At 27.1% G+C, this 18,577-nt stretch overlaps 1 protein-coding gene across 1 annotated transcript in view; it reads left to right on the top strand.

Moving 5' to 3' along the window:
* Nucleotides 1-526: 526 nt before the first annotated feature.
* Nucleotides 527-18,577, top strand: part of LOC129961886 (uncharacterized) — a 55,295-nt gene continuing 37,244 nt past the window's right edge. The window contains exons 1-2 of the mRNA XM_056075506.1: nt 527-654; nt 18,237-18,477. Of these exons, the coding sequence (XP_055931481.1) occupies nt 18,441-18,477 (37 nt within the window). The 5' untranslated portion in view covers nt 527-654; nt 18,237-18,440. The remainder of the gene's footprint in view (nt 655-18,236; nt 18,478-18,577) is intronic.

Genomic DNA, 18,577 nt, shown 5'->3' with positions numbered 1-18,577 from the left:
TTTAAAATAGCTCTCTGATCAAATAGATCCTAGCAAGAACAACGTTTAATTGAAAATAGCAATATTAAAACACAAAAGGTGTACACATCAAGTAGAAAATTGTCCAATCAAGTACAAGAATTGTCAAATTCTGTTCACAGTCAGAAATGTCATTTAAGATAAGAGTAAATATGAACGTATCACTAATTAATAAATATTTAAACAATCAAAGTGCAATTTATTTAAATCCCGGGAAAGAAGTCAAAAACTGAGGCTGCCGACGACTGACAGCCTAAGAAAATATAAACCTACTTAGCCATGCCAATAATTACACTTTGAGACGTTGAGCAATATTGCTTATCAGAACAATAACCTTGAAGAGTGCCTATTTATTTATTATACAAACTCATGCAGCCTGCTTTCAGAAACAGGATGCGATTCTAAAAAATCGTAAGATTAGTCATCCGTTCTTCTCGAAGGTGAAAAACATGACGAAGCGTGTGACGCAATGCAACCGCTTGACCTCAGATATTTCCCTACGGTTGAAAAAGGAGGGAATTTTTTATTATGTAGGTCGGATTTTAGGAAGCTTGCTTTCGAACAAAGAAGAGCAATTGAAGCCCAGAACGAAGACCGACCACCTGTTTATGTCTTCATCTCTCAGTGGGTTATGAGGTGGGTTACTCAAATTGCTTTATTTGTACTTTAAGTTGGTAATATGAATTTTGAATCAGTTGTTTATTAAAATAACTCACTTATGAGTAATAGTGTTAATTTGTGATATTATCAAAAAAATTTAGAGATATTATTTCAAGCTTTTGTGTTCTCGTTAGATTTTAGAAAGTATGAAGTATTTTTAATTATAATAAAAGACTGAATTTTTAGTAAATATGACTTAAAATGTTGTCTAAAACGTAAATAGTTGTTCTAATTTATATTAAAATTTTGTAATTGTGCGTCAAAAGTTTATTAATACAAAAAATGTTTAACATTTTTCTAGTTTCAGGAATCTAAATAACTTATTTTTATAAAATAGATTCCCACATTGATAGTTTGAGAACCAAATATAATATAAACTGCGGCTTTAGAGTACTTATTCTGACTATAATAAAAACTTTTTTAAAAATATCCTCGGAGCTACCAAATTGTTTTCCGTTTCAATTCCGTTCAAAATAAGATAATCCGTGTTTAAAATGCATTTCCTTGAATTTCGTAGAATAAAACTTTCTTCTGATTTCATGAATTTCATTAAATACAAAGAAATTCGGATTATTCCCTCAGAGTGAAATTCTTAATATCTTAAATCTTCAAAATAAATGTAAATGGTTAATTAGAAATTTTAGAATCATTGCATACATAAGAAAAGGTATATAATCAGAAATTATATTACCAACTGATTGTAAACAATTTATATCGCTCTAAGTTTATTGAATTTGTGAAATATTTTGATGTTTGAAAACAAGAGATATTGTAATTTGCGGTAATTATATTTTTATTTCTTAACACTGTGTTACTGCTCTATTCTAAAACATTATCAGTAGAAATTCAAGATTTAAAAAAAATATTTTTATATAGTCGGAAGTATAGTTTTATATATTGATTTTTAGCATAATCAGGAGCGGATGTTGTAACACAATATATATACAATATATTTTAAATTTTTAAAAAATGCGAATTTATTCTACGTAATCTTTTTGGATAGCGTAGATATAACCGAATCCAATTAAATATAATATAATATTTATAGCAGAAAGCATTTTTTCAAATATCAAAATGTTATGCCAAAGAATAAAATTCTTATACTTATATTTTTGTATTATTATTTATTTAAGATAGTGGTTTCAGGATCATTGGATCTTGGCCAGATTTCGGAAAGATCCTTCTCGTACGGAGATATCTTTCATGCTGAAGTTGGCATCATAAGCCCAATGTCATTGAATTGCAAAATATTTCATATTTGAGTATATAATGAAATTGTAAAAATTTATTTAAAGTCACAAATCACTTGGGCAAGCAAAAGCATCTTTTTTTAAACAAAAATCTAGAGTACAATAGTAATGAATAGCTAAAACAAGATATTTTATTTAATTATAAGACTAAGCTCTGGTCTAAATATTGATGTTCTATTTTCGACATTTCGGAATGATACAAAAATTTAAAATTATGAAAAGTAAAGCGATCAAACGTGACGTTAATCTAATTTAATTAAATATATACATATGGACATGAGTATTAAAAAAATAAAGTAAGAGCCATCTTGTATAAACTTCCAAAAAGGATTGAAGTTTTAGACATTACAAGCGAATTATTTTCATGTTGGATAAAGTCAAAGATCATAACTTTATATAGCACATTCTTAGGAGTGCAAGATAGTAAATGAGGGTTCGAAATGCAAAGGGAAGTGATGAGGGATTCCAAGATAATTACCAGATATTGTTAAAATATTGTGTCATTTTATTTTATAAAAATAAAATAAAATATGAAAAACTTCCTATATAATGAGCGTCACAAATCAATGTTTTCTTTGAAATATTTTTATTCGAATCCAACACCAGATGATCAAAAAAAAAAAGTTTCAGGCCAATATCTGATTGTCTTGCGACTCTTTCTAAAAGGTCATCTGCTTAATTTACGCACAATAGGAGCTTAAAATAATCTGAATTCCTGATACTTTTAGCTTTTGATTTTGCTTTTAAAAGACTGTCTGTCCTACGCAATAATCTATTTGATTTGTATCTGATGAAATAAGTGTCTAATTCTCTATCAAAATGAAACGGATTCCGTGTGATTTTGCATATTTGTTTTATATTATTTCCAAATATATTATAAATTTCGCCAGAATGCGGAAATAAATGCGTGGCCAGTAATTTTTCTTTGTTATTGCCTGCATAGATTTTTAACTATGAATTTCAAAAGTAATTTTCCAATGTTTGGTACTACTGTTTAAATTATAATTCTTGGTATGACAGCGTTTAACTGTTTTGCTTTCAGGTATATTCTAGAACCTTCGTTAATACATAGCATTATCGCATTGTTTAGTGCGAAATAGATTCTATAGAAAAATATGCTTCCAACACTATTGCTATTCTCCGATTCATCATCAATTTATTGCTCCTTTATAAAAATTTTTGTTCTTGTGGCAGTCGGAATTAGAACTTTTCTTTTGCGATAAACCTGGAACGATAGGGTAATAAATATGGTAGATTTCATAATTCCATGACTCGCATTCTGTTCCACGGCCATTTTATTTGGGTTTGGTAGAATGTTTGAATTTTTTAAATATTTTCACGAATTTTAGGAACTGAATTATGAAATTATCATACACGAAATCTTGGATTCTTGGTCGTATCATAAGAGAAGTTTCCAGAATTGATTGCTATACAAATAATAAAATTTGCTGTTTATGAGAATTGAATCAATATCGAAAAAACCCAAATCGATTTTTAGAGCTATTAGTATGCAATAAACAAGTCACAAGTCATTTAATCACAAGTCGATTGATTACTGTCTTTTTGAAATAATGTTATTTTAATTTATTTAAATTTTTATCTCAGAAAATCCATGATGAAAGAGTTCTTTATCCATTACTCTTTTGTCTTCAGTCTTTGAATTATTTCTCTCTCTCTTTTGTTTTGTTTATTTGCTTTATACAAAACATTGTTTGCACTAAGAGAATATTTGCAGTCCCAAAAGAAAAAGTTTACTGAAAAATTAAAATTACTTCTTGTTTTCTAGAGTGCTATAATATTTAATATCCATCCAAATACGTTCCAGAATTGGATTAATTTACTTTTTTTTATAAGAGATCAATCCTTTGAATTTGGATGTCTCCTCTCAAACGCCATTCAAGGCGGTGTGTCATTTCGACGTTTTACTTATTTTTTTTTTCTAATTTTGATTTTAAAATTACCTACACAGCGGTAATCAGAGAGATTAATTTTTGGGGGAAATTCAGTTTAAAACATTTAAATATATCTATTTTTCGAGGCAATAAACAAGATTTTGCTTTAAGTGAATATTCATGCAACGAAATACTTTACCGATTGCTCAAAGGGTTAACATATATGTATGAATAATGAATAAAAATCCAACTATTACATTGAATTTGGAAAGAAACTATTATATCCCAATGCATTTTTCTACAATTTAATTTACAGATACAATTTCTACAATTTAATTTACTTCCAAAATATGAACATAGAAGCTGCTGTATTGACAGTATAATCTTGAGCATAATCACCCTCTCATTGTAAAGGTCAAAGCAGTTAAGATCGAAATAGACAATTCCTCATATCACTAACAAAAATAGAAAGATAAAATAAACATAAAAAGTTCGACGGTCGATAAATCTGCATGGAAATATATATAAAAAAAAAAGATACATCGTAAAAGTTTTTATGTGCATGATGTGCTACTTTTTCTTATCTAGAGCTTTAAAAAGAAATGTTATATTGAAAAAAATCAATAATCTGGTATATAATATATACATTTATTCTCTTCTCAGCGCCTATTTTATAGAAAATATTAACTGATATTATTAATGATTTTTATGGTGAAAAATTAGTGGTACTAAAAATATGAATAAAACCCTTTACAAAAACAATAATGATGTACCAAAATGCGGCTTCTAATAAAGTAATAATATTTTAATGTGAATTTCTTGTATTTATATAGAAGAAAAATATAAAAATAAATTTTAAAAGTATGAAAGAGTTGATCAAGATGCATTCTCAGATTGAAATTGAAGTATAAATAACATTAAAAATTTTAGAGACTCGTTTTTGAATCAATTTAAACTCTACATTCACATGATTATTTTAATTCTTAAGAATAACTATTAATTTACTGCAATGTACAGAGAATGTCTTAATTGGTGGTAGAGAATAAATTTTTAGTTTAAAAAATTCTCTATAAAAAATTAATGCATTTGAGACTAATTTAAATTTAATGATTACATTAATTTTACTTCCATTCCAATTAAATTTAAGACACTTTTCCAAAAATATTTTTATTATGACATTAATTAGTTCTAAGAGAGAGAAAAAAATATTTTAGTTAAATTTTTTTAATTAAAATTGCTCAGAATTCGATGTTATTAATAATACTAATTTATGTAAAGCTTTGTTTTTATTAGAACGTATTTATTCAATTTGAAATAATATTAAAACAGAATGTTGAATACTTTTTCAGTTGGGCGAAAATTAGTTATAATTTGAAACACTGTAACATGCACAAAATAATGCTTGAATTAAAAATTATATGGTTTATATCAATTTAAATTTATTATCATTATTTGTTTTAAAAAATACACTTTGGAATAGGAGCACTGATTTTCTGATTGGAAATTTTTTTCATTCTTGCGTAGGTGACCTTCAAAGAAATCATTAACCGTTCTCCATGGCAACGTGTCAAAATAGCAACAATCAACGAAAAAACTCATTGGACTATGAACAAGAACAGTTTTTCTATCATTAATAAAAAAAAAAAAAATCTTCTTTTCGAAGTCTGTAATTGAAATAACTTTCGAATCCGAAATTTAATACATTTCCGAAAAAGTTTCAAATTTTTAGATCGGAGATAGAGTTTATTAAACTTCTCTGAATTTACTTCCGATTTTATAGAAACTAATTGCAAATTTTCAAATTTATATTGAAATGTTAATTAAAACTAAGGCAGCATAGATCGACGTTTTAAGGTTTGTCGTAAAGTATAGTTAATCAATGAAATTTATGGAAGATTAAAGTTATATACAATAAATTCTGCATTTAAAAGCGAATTGCATTATAAATAAAAGCACAGATTTGAATCGTCAATGAAAATAATGGTCATTTTTTTATCTTAAAAATGTCTATAACTATTAAACCTATTTTAAACAACCAAAAAATTAGTGAATTAAAATTTCCTGGATGCTTTTCAATATCTCTTTGAAACTTAATATTATAAAATAGAATCTCAAACTCAAATTCAAGATATCTTATAAACTTAATTTGTTTCTTGTTTGTAAAGTTGAATTTAATCATAAATTTTTCACTTTCTTTCTGTTTCACTACACATCTGAAACTTTACAGAGAAGTATACTCCTGACTACAAGATATCACTATACTTTCAGATTTTAATCGTATTTTTAATATATTTTAAATAAATTGTTTTAAAATTTAAATTAAACTTTAATCAATCCTTTAATACAAGAATAAGAATTCTAATGAAGTCTTCAAAAAATTCATTTTTAAATTTTAGAAATTAATAATAAAGATATTATTGTTAAGATTCTCTTTGGTTATATAGTGAAATAATTCCAGGGTGCTGAGTAATGAAAAAGTGTGTTTTATTTCATAAAAAAAAACATAAATTCCAAGTAACAAAAAAAGGAATAAATTTAGAACTTAAAAAATTAGCAATAGACAAACAGATAACAAATCGTTAATTAAATAATACATTTCCAAACTCTCATTATCATTATTTCTTAATGCAGTTAACTTTTGAAAGAGAACATTTTATCTAGTAGTGATCCTCCACTTATATTGAATCCCGATCTAAATTGACGTCATATGAAATTCTCCGAAAGAATATTTGTATCTCGGTTCCTTTGATAATCGTCGTTTGACGACGTTAACTTTGGTCGTTAATTTTGATGCCAAATTCGAGAGGGGGCATTAGATAATACATTCTACATCTATTAAAATACCAATAAATCTACTTCTATACTTATATATAAAGCTCAATGTGTGTGTCTGTTGGTGCTCTTCAAAAAAGACCATTTGACCTACAGATACCAAATATGGTACATGTATACTTTGGAGGTCGGGAATGTGCACCTGGGGTCCCTTTTTTTGAATTTTTAATTAGAATTTTAATTATAAATTAAAAACTAACTTTCCCGCCAAAAAATCTTTTCTTTTTTTCCACCGCCAAATGAGTAAGGGTTCAGTTTTTTCCCCCAACAGTAATGAGGGTAGGCTTAAGATTTTTTGGCTGATTATTTCAAACCATTCTGTTTATTTTCTTTATGTTTGATGCATTTAAAATTAAACATTGTTAATGAATCGATCTTTCAGATTTATTCTGAAGTACTTTTGAATTAAAATAAAACAAAATAAAGGAAATTAAAAATTTCTAATCTGCATAGCGTTACCCCAACTGACGTAGATAAGCTCATGCATTTGCGTTACCGTAACTGGCGCTGAAAATTCACGCATGCGCATTGTGTTCTGATTGTTGACATGGCAACCATTATCAACGGATGATTTAAATTATTTTTAGGTTAGTTGCATGCTTTTGTAATTAAATTGTATTTAAGTCTGTTATATATTTTTTGTATATGCTTATTGTTTTAAGTACATCGTTTTTTAAGTAGTTTTTTTAACCTGTTTTCAACCGATTATTTTAAACGATTCGTTTTATTTTCTTAGTGTTTGATGCATTTAAAATTAAACATTGTTAATTAATCGATCTGGTCATGAAGAATCTGAGAAAATTTTGTTGACAAATTCTTGAAATAATACATAAATTAAGAAAGATATTCTTTAGTGCCCATAAAGTTTAAACGCTCAGTGACTGTTTTCAGTAATCATATTACAAAAAAAAAATACTTTGTTTCAGTAAAAAATATTATTATATTCATTGCAGATTAATCCTTTCCACTTTAATTTAAAGTATAAATTCTACGGGAGCTAACAGAAAATTAGAGAGATACATATTACGTTATGACTGAAGGCGTTTATAATATTATGAGTGAATTATATGACTATCAAAATTTGAAATTTTAAAATATTTTGATGAAGTATCTATTAAAGTAGGAATTGCATAAAATATTTAATTATTAAAATTTTAACGAACATTAAGATTGGCGAACCGGCCGGTCGCAAAAGGCGGCTAGTTTATAAATAAGATAAATATTGCAACCAACGGTAATAGAAAGCAATATATTAGGATTTAAAAAATTAGAATTAAAAAAGGCGTATATTAGTGTACTTAAAATAGAAAATTGATTTTTATCAATGGCGGGAGAGAAAATAATACTCTAAAGAAATAAGGACGAAAATTTTTACACTTTCAGTAATTATCAAAATATATTGAAAATTTATTAAATTTTTTATATACTTATCATTTTAGCAGTACCAAGTGAATTTTTGATATTATTTTCATTCTAATATTTTATACAAATATTCCTCTTAATTTCTGCACATTTACAAAAATACATACTTAACCCTTTCCTGATAAAATTATTATTTGTAAATAAAAAAAAAGTTAGATGCATAAAGAAATTTAGAAATTATATTTGATTAATTTCATTTATTACAGATTAATTAAGAAATTTATTCAGTCAGATTCATTTATATATCAAGATCAAGTTATTATTTATTCTCCATTCTTTCAACCGCTGAAATTAAAAGTGAAATTACTTGGAAAAGCATGCAACTTCGGTAATACTAAATGGCATCTTTTCTCATTTTGATGGATTTATTTTAACCAGACTAAATGTTAAAAGTTTAGTGATATATGACTGAAAGAATGAACATTTTGTGTCATGTTCACTTTTCAGGAAATTTGCGTTTGCTTTTAGTTTAATATATACCAGAGAATCTCATAAAAGAATTTGGTGTAGTTACATTTTAAAAAATAATGCATTTGAGCATATTTCACATTTGTAGAACATATTTGATTATTTTTAAAACATGAAAATTCTGAGAAAATATACTAAAACTTTAAGTGACATTATTACTGATGGTAGAGATATTCTAGAGAAAATTTAATATGCTTTTAACAAGAATAATGCATAACATTATTTCCTTTTTAATTCAACATATTTTAATTATTCTTGAAATATTCACTGAAACAATTCCAGAATTTTATTTTAATAAGATGAGGCATAAGCATATTTCCGAAAACCGAGGACGGAAATCTTATTAATTTCCATTTTTAAATATTTGCATACCCTATTTTCTCAGAACACGCTTTGTAAGAGGAATGTACTTTGAGTGGGAGTGAGGTTTTTATAAGTGAAATATAGTTTTACTTAATTATATACATTTCCATATTTAATTTTTTTTCGAAATTTAATTTAAATTTAAGGTTTTAAACTTGGTTTAATTATGGTTCACGCATTACATCATTGAATTATAAAATTGTTTATTTGCTAATAACAATATATTAATTGTTTATTTGTAATTTATATTGCATATATTTTATTTTTTATGACATCTAATTTATTTGTAAAAATTCTGAAAATTACTAGTTTGTACACAAAATTGTAATTTTTGCTCATTTGGTCTGAGCAGTCGAGACTGTTTTGTATGACATCAAATTTGCTTAAAAAATTACCTAGAAGGTTTAAATTGTGTTGTTGTCGTGTGCTATCACCATTATTTGATATATCATGGATATTTTTATAAAAGGAGCCTTGCACAAATTAAAAACTGTAGGCTTGTCTAACAGACCACATACTTTCGGTTGAAAATTGTTTGAACAGTAAGAATATTTTTACAATTAACTTGCATTATCTATTGTCTAGACAGATGGATACATGATGTCCAAATAATTCCACTATAAATAAAATAAAAGCTCTGATATTTTTTTTTATATCAATAACGACCATAGATGATATAATTTTAGATTTTAATTTTAGAAAGATAATTCAACACATCATGGTTAGGTGCCTCAGTTTAAAGAGCAATATCATGATAACACAACAAATTAAAATATAATTTTCCTTATTTTGTACATGTATTATAGACTTCCTACCGTTTAGAAAGTATTTAATTCTGAAATTCTTTAAATTACTGAAATTAAAATGAAATTTTCCTTTGTTAAAATTATGAATCATTTATATGTATACATTTCATATATTTTCCATCAGACATCAGCGCATTATTAAAAAAACAATTATTATTAAGTGATTTTAAAAATATTACCTTCAGTTTGAATTATTGATTAATCAAAATCAAGCATATATATATATATATAAACTAAGATTGCTACCGTTGAATTTCCTGATTTAAAGTTTTCTAATATCCACTTTATATATAAAAACCCAAAAAGATAATGTTTAGTAATGAACGTTACTCGAAATAAGTTTGTAATCTTTCGTTATTCATATTCTTGACAGTTATTTTGAGTATGTATATTGATTATCTCAATTTCCATTTAAAATTTTATACATGAAATTTTCAAGACTTTTTATGATACAATACCAAATCATGTAAAATTAATCTTGAGAAAATATTTTATATTTGCAGATGGATACAAATACATGCAAATGAGTTTGATTATAATTTAAAGACTCCATAAATTATGCAATCAATATTTATGAAAATTCCAACTGGGAAGCCAGACGATATAAATATTTAAACACCTGAAAAACACATTAAAAATTAAATTTCACATATATTAATATGTATATTTTTTCTCGAGGATATATTATATTATTAAATATTTTGCTTTCTTAATTTTTCTTTAAAATACGCATTTATCTTAGTTTTGTTGTTTCTTATGGCACTTGCCATGGGCAAGCCCGCTGTTCGAAGACAGCCGATTTAAGCCTGAGGGGGGAAGGTGCGCCTCTTGTATCTATAGTAGCGCCATCTAGGGCCAAGAGAACGACTTAGCTACACACACGTCACAACCCTTTTTACGGGGCGGACTCCATTCAAGCATTTCATTCACTCAACCACAGATCGTAATTTAGACCTGAATCAGAGAACGATCACCCCTGATCCAGTACCCCCAGTGGTATTACTCCTGACATGGAGGACTTTGTGACCACGACAGATTTAACGCGCGTCAGCTACCAAGCACGCGGGGAATCTTCCGCCGATGGGGTTCGAACTCGCAACCTAAGGGAAGCGAATCCGACTCTCTACCAACCAGGCTATCCCGGACTGTCTTAGTTTTTAAGTACACAATTGAAAAAAAGAGGGTGGCAGTTCAAGAATGATTGACTATTTTACTCGGCAGTACATGACAATTACAGATTTCATTTCCCATAGGAACTGACGGAATTCTTTAAACTATACTAAACTTGATTCAAGAGTATAAAAGGAAAAAAAAAATATCGAAATATTGTGACGTTACCTTCAACAATGAGATTTTCAAGTCTTTTTTGACAAAAATTCAAACACAATTGCATACAAAAGAATAACAGTTACCTCAGAATTTTAATCGGTCAGTTATTATTCAATATCATAAAAAAATATAGATGAACAAAAGATCTTGATTAAAATCGACAATTTTGCTTTGAAGTTAGAAGGAAATTCAGCAGCTTCAAATTTTGATAAGTGCTTCTATTCCCAAAGTTGCGGCATTTCAAATTCAGAATATTTCCGGCATTTCAAACAAAAATCAAATACACAAAACACCAATAATTAATAATAATTTAATTTCTGTTCTGGTGTATCAACCATTCATTTATTTATTTGGATTCTATTTAAGATAAATAATGCTGAAATTTAGGTTGTTCAGAAAATATATTGTTTAGTTAAACGAAAACATAATGTAATGCAACAAAATAATTTAATATTAACATCGGTGCAGGCCTCAAACTATAATTAAACATCAAACACCCAAATTGAGACTTTTGCCATAATGAAAAAGCTAGATTTTTTTAACCATTGTGACAAAGAACATGTAGAATCTTATGATAACTAAAAGATAACAGCTTGCTTGATAATATTGATGCTCAGAATCTTTAATGTTATATATGTATGTTTGAAATAAAACCAATATATATATAATATATAAAAAACCAGAAGCTGTCTCAGCTGTAAGAGGATTATTTTTCCCAGTCAAATGTAATAAATAGTTGCGCTACAAGAGCTATATAGGAATGTTGTGAACGTATAAATTTTATTACGCTGTATCTCTATACTTTGTAAATTGTATGGTTGGCACCTTTAATAACAATGACGTATCTATGCAACAAATAGTTCGAAAAGTCGAGTGCATAAGCATTCTTATATTGTACAATTATTATTGTACTGAATCCTCGAAGGAATTTGCTTTCTGGTTAAGCCATGCATTTCATTTAGTAACTCTCGCCATCCTGTTAATTTCATATATCTTTCATATGTCTTAACGTACATGTCAGATAGAAATAAATTTGATTTAAAGTTATTTTAACATTCATAATGTTATAGATTTATTACAACTATTCTCCCCGTATGATAAGATTTCATTAAATTTTATCACTTCAAAATTTATTATGAAATTATTTTCACAATTCCGATAACCCTTTTTCCCCGTACATAAAATTTGTGGATATTAGCAAGGCGACGAATGCACCCTTTTATTTTCAGAATCTCGAAAAAGGACGTTTTTTGCTTCGTATGTAGAAAAGAAAAACGAGTAGGCATTTTAGGCGACATTTTGTAAGTCAGTTGATAGTAAAATTTGACACAGCTCTATAATTCCTCTAATATGGAAAAATAATCATATTAAATTACATTTATCTAACACAATGTGATTTTGAGCCACAAACATAAAAATCTTCAACAGGTGTTAAGCTAATAGAAAATTTTGATTCGAAAATCTTTACAAGTCTGTATATAAGATGATAAAACAGTGGACTGAATTTTATTCATCCAGCAACTAAGTACTTTATATAGTTATTGCCTTCATCTTCATCAGACATGCAAATCTCCGGTGACTAGATTTCGTTCAAAATTTGATTAAAAAATTTCATAATATAGTATAAAGAATACAAAATTCCATCTGACTGGTTTACAGCGTTAATTATCGTGTTCGCAAAGCAACTCAAATGATGCTTGATATGATTCTAAAAATGTGATTTTTGGATTTGAGGAGATCTGAAATGATGGAATTTCACGAGGTTTTGAGGTCGAATTTTTCGGCATTTGAAATATTTTCTTTTTGTATATTTTGCATATGAGAAAGCAAAAACAGAAAATTACTTAAAGTACTACGTATATTGCATATATTTGCTAAAAATATAATTGACTGAATTTTAAAATTTTACTTCATTCACATGGTTACAAGCAACTCAGTGAACAAGAGATTAAGTAATATATACTTCACTTAAGTTTAATTCATTTGTGTCGCTTTTAAAAATGATATTTCATTGCTAATAAAAGTTTCTCATTCACATTACTGAAATGAAAATATATTTTGATTATAAACCATAAAAATTCACTCTTATTTAGGATTTGCATTGCATTAATCTATATATACTTGCATCTTACCTGTGTTTTATATGTTGAAATGTTTTATTTAATCATAAATGGCATAATATTAATACATCAATGGATGAGTACAATAATTTTTAAATTATCAGATTTTATTTAGCTAGTCAGAATTAGAAGTTTTGAATATTTGTACGTAATTCTTCGCTATAGCAATTAAAACATTCTTTCCCTTCAAAATTATATATAATTTTAGTGATTGTAGAAATAATTCTTCTTAATAATAATTATTTAGTAATTAGAACTAATTCTTCGATTAAACGTGATTTTTCTTACTTAAGAAAAACTTTACTAATTACATAACATTAGTTTCGAAAAGTTTGTTTCAGCGGTAGCTCTGATATATAAATATAATCCGGATAAAGCTATGTATGTACTTCTGAAACAATATATCTACAATGTAAATGCACGTAGAAAGAAATATATAAGCATAATATTTTATATGGGCCTTGATTAATCAAATATTTAAGAACTCTTGGGAAGACATCATCTAAGTAAAGAAAGATAAACCATGAAATATTATAGAAAATTAATGAAACCTTAGAAATTAGATTTTTTTAATACAACTATGCAATCTTTTATTTTAATAACTATTGCTTTTGTATAACTTCGAATTCTTTTTAATTACTCTGAAAATAAATCCACAATTATGTTTCTATGAATAACGTATTACCTATTTACTTAACTAAATTACAAATATTATTTTGTGAATAAATAATAAATAAATTCCATTAAATGTTTAATTTTCTCCTAAGATTTTGATTCCTAAGTCTTTGTTTTCGAAGTGTCTATTTAATAAACCGTGCCAGAATTATTTATAAATCCTTCAAGTCGAAAAATTAACAATAAATTTATGTCATTCCTTCCTTGAAATCACTCTTCAGATTGATTTGATTTTAACTCAAAATATTAAACTGATCAGCTAGGATCTATTATTTTTCCTGGATTAATTTTACAACGGCAGAAAGAAATTGCAGATAAGTTCAAAAATAATTAACTGCTTCAAACTCTTTCAATAACAAATATATTACCTTGATATTAAATTTGCTGAAATTAAAGAACCTTTGCATCGATATTAATGTCAAATAAGATTGAAAAGTATACGTTTATGTTTAGGAAAATATAAAAATATATTTTCCTCTTAACATTGGCATTCATTTAAGAATTTTCAGTTTTCCTTTTGCAAAATTATAGATAAAGTCAGAAATAATACGGGATGTTTGAATAATTATTATAAAAATGAAATTCTTATTTAAATATTTACTAATAAATAATGGAACAATCTGAGAATAATGAAGCAGGCATCAAAATCAACGTAAAGAATAGAATAATTCAAATTCTTTGTAATTAGAATCATAATTTAAGAGTATCAACTCTGAGTATAAAAGAATATGTTAAAAACAAATTTATGTGACTGAATCCACTGAATAACAATTACAACTGCAATGCTAATGAACGTTCTATGAATAACGAAGCTGATTATTATACTATAGGAATGTTCATATATCAGAATTTGAAGAGAAAAAAAACCCTTTAGCCTGGAATTACTGAACATGAATTCCAGAATTTTTTCGTATGATCTCTACGCTATGATTCTCATATCTCAGATTTAAAATAATAATAATAATGAAAATTGAAGATAGGCAAAATACGCTTCACAAGAAAATTCATTCATCTAAAGTTTTTAGGATAAATTTTTGAATAAAATTAATAAACTGGCGTTTTGTTTTTTGCAATTTTGCTGACTCTTTAAAATTCGTTTGGTTTTATTTTTTTTTTATTTCTCTAGATTCTGTTTATTATTTTAAAGTGGATATGTAATTGTAAGGAAATAACAGCATTTTAAGTTTTTTTTTTTTATCATGGTTATGTTATATGTTGATGATATTATATACTATGGCATTGATATGTCAAATCAATTCAACAAAACGTTATATTAGTAAATTTAGCTTGCTCTTTTGAGCAATATAACATGAAATGTTTTAATGAAAAAGATAGAATCGAAAATAAAATAACGGAATATCGTTTTATAAACTTAACACATCGTTTATAAGAGATTTAAAATTAAAATTTGCTAAAAAAATCCACGTTTATTGTTGTAAAAAAAATCTTTTAAGTTTACAAAAATGATTTCTATTTCATTTTTACCTGAAACTGTTCGATGAATACTGAGATCGGATAAGTTACATGAACGTTCAACCGGAAAAAAAAATTATTAATTCAAAGAAAGAAAAGAAAAATTAAAAAAGAAAAAAATTCTGTACTTACCTTCCCGAAATCAGTTAGTGATAAATAAACCCAAAACACAATAAAATTATGTATCGCGTGCTGTTGAAAGTAAATTTTTGGTTTTGATGGGTGTATAACTGTATGGAAAAGAAGAAAACAAGGAACTTGATCCAAAGCACTTATTTGAAACAATAAAACAGGACAGTTTGATGTTCTTATATGGCATTTTATGTCAGGATCAGGAGAAAGTCATTTGGTATCTATTAATGGAATAATGGATCATGCTCTTTATTTCAATATTTTAAAATAATCAATTTAAAATTATCAGCCCAGAATGGGAGTATTGGATACTTTTTTTTTAACTAGGAAAAAGATCTCAATGTTCGCCCTTGGTGACTATAATTGTTCAGAAAATCTGAAAAAGCAATCAGTCGCCCGAATTAGTAGGTAATATCCGGACAGAATTGAAAGTTAGAGTACGAAGACATAGCATTAGTACGGATGCAGAACTAAAAACAATATTGGAAGAATAGAAGAATAAAGATTATAAAAAAACAACTCTTTAGGCTCAATCATTTAAAAGCTGTTACGGATGAAGCAGATATCCTGCAAAATGCTAATTGGCCAAAATATCACAATATTTATAAATATATTTAGATTTCTTTAAAGTGTACGAAAACCGTTGAGATATTTTTTTTTTTTTTTTTTGCTTATTTTTGATTACTGATTTTTCAAAAAAATTATTTTATGTTCTTAAAATATCCAACGAAATTTTGTAAAGAAACATTTATGGAAATAAATAAACTCTCAATTGAAAATTGTAATTTTTAGTAATGACTAGAACAATATTTCATTAAAATTCGGCGGTTAAGTGTACTAATACCTCTGGAAGCCACTGCATATATCTGTTTTAATTACGAGTTTGTTATTTTAGCAAAAGATATTTCACGCCTGAAGCAAAATGCTATTTTATTCTGTGAAATCGATTAGGCTTAAAAAAAATAATCAACTGATGTAGGAACTTCACAATATAAATACTAATCAAGAGTTTTTAATGAAAATGGGAACGCTAAATTTATGCAAATTTTCAGCGTTTATCTTGGTTTCTTCAGGCCATGTTGACATAGCGTCTAATTAATCGCATACAATTTCTAAGAAAAAGCAATTTATTTGGTTATAAAGGTATTCGGCATTTAAAAAAAACTCATGTAAAAAAAAAAAAGATTTTTTATTATCAAACATGGGAATTAAAGATATACAAATTTAACAATTGTTTTCTTTTTTATTCATTATTTTGATAAAACATTTATTATTTTTGCAATGTCATCCTCTCAAGATAAATAAATAATAGTAAAAATTGCATTCGAAAAAGATTTCATTTCCTTATAGTAATTTACCTGTTTGAACTCCAATTTTTTTCATTTTATATGAAGTTGAGGAGTTAAATTACAATAGTGCAAATACTAATTGAATACTTTATTTAAATAGTAAATAGGTGTAGGGATCTTTAAGTATTTATAATTAATATTTTTATATAAGTGTATAAAATATTATAGTTTAAAATAATACAACGGGTATTTTTTTTCTTTTCAATTAATAAGTAGAAAAGTGAAAAATTGCTGCTTTTCCTCTAAGTGTAGAATAGAAAAGAATTCTGGCTCAGAAGTAGTTTTCACTGTCTTTTTACTTCCTCGTGTTCATAGATTAGAGAAAGTATGGTAATCATCAAAATATTCGAACTCGATAATTTCACGAATGTCCACGTTTTAGACGTTCCTGAGATTTAAACCACATTTTTGGAAAATGTCCGTCTGTCTGTCTGTGACAAACATAACTCAAAAACGAGTTGAGCTAGATGATTGAAATTTTTTATACGGTTTTTACGCTAAATTTGCAGATTTCTCAAACTTTGAGTAAAATCTGTTCAGATCAAGTCCGATTGTTCGAATGTAAGTTAATACATTGATTACAAAACGAAGAAAGCTAGATAGATAAAATTCGTTTCACAGATTTAACATCTAAAGTGCAGACACTTGTCTGTGGGTTTGTACTTTCAGAAATAAATAAGCACGATAATTCAAATTTGGTATGGAAATTTGTAACTACGAGTGCAGTTTTGTGTCAGGTGTTTTTCAAAAAGTTGAGAAAAATGTGTCTAAAACACAAATTCGAAGTATATTATTAACGAATTATTAAATATTACTAACGCAATACCAAGGTTTAATCGCCAAATAATTTATGAAAGATGACACGATAGATTCAGCGAATGAAATGCTGAATTCCCGCCATAAAGGAATATTTCGTAACTATTGTATGTCAATGTCTTATAAGACTTTCGTGGGGATGACGAATGTATTAGAGAGAGTGCGAGAAAGTATTCAGGAGACCACTCTCGATGGTTCCAATTTAAACTTACATTGCATGTGCTAAAGCAATTCTCACATAGCTTTAATGCTGGATACTATTTCGACTAAACTAAATTTAAATAATCCGTAACCTCTTCTCCTCACTAGTTTGCAATATTTTCATAACTTCTTACTGTTTTAAATTTTTAACAATATTCAGAAACAAAGAATATAATTTTTTGTTCCTTTATACCCATTTTGAGAGTGAATCCAGTTTAATAAGAATTTTTTTGACATTCTAAACTACAGAATAAATACTATCCTTTTTGCAGAGAAATTAATTTTTTTAATTAGGCACGGAATTCATTATTTAGCATATAATCGAGCCATTCGTTAGTTAAATATCTACTTTCACTTTGTTAATAATTTGTATTCATTTACAAACATTTTTTTTGTGTTTTTATCTCTGTATTTCCCATTCATTTTCCAGATCGCAGCGGAAGCTGATTGGACGCATTTCGTAAGAAAGACTGTATTTTCTGTGACTGGCGGAAGTGAGAGAAGGTCGTGCATTTTCTTCGCGGTAGAACAAACTTCCTACTCAATTTCCAGTGTGTGGGTCTGGTCGAGTTGCTTTTACGGTGGGCTTAGTTAAGAAGGATGCTCTCCTTTCATTACAACTGAGGTGAAAACCATGGAGGTCAAATGGTTCGTGCTCCTGACAGTCGCAGGTAAGTTGGGTTTGTTTTTATCGTGTTTGGTTTTGTTCTTATCAATGAAGATAAGGAAATAGTATTCCTTATTTTTTATATATTCTTATATCGGCTGTAT

The sequence above is a fragment of the Argiope bruennichi genome, chromosome 2 (genome assembly GCF_947563725.1).
Source record: "Argiope bruennichi chromosome 2, qqArgBrue1.1, whole genome shotgun sequence".
In the NCBI taxonomy this organism is placed as follows: domain Eukaryota; kingdom Metazoa; phylum Arthropoda; class Arachnida; order Araneae; family Araneidae; genus Argiope; species Argiope bruennichi.
Note: the sequence above shows the minus strand (reverse complement) of the source record. Positions and strands in the feature narration are given on the sequence as shown.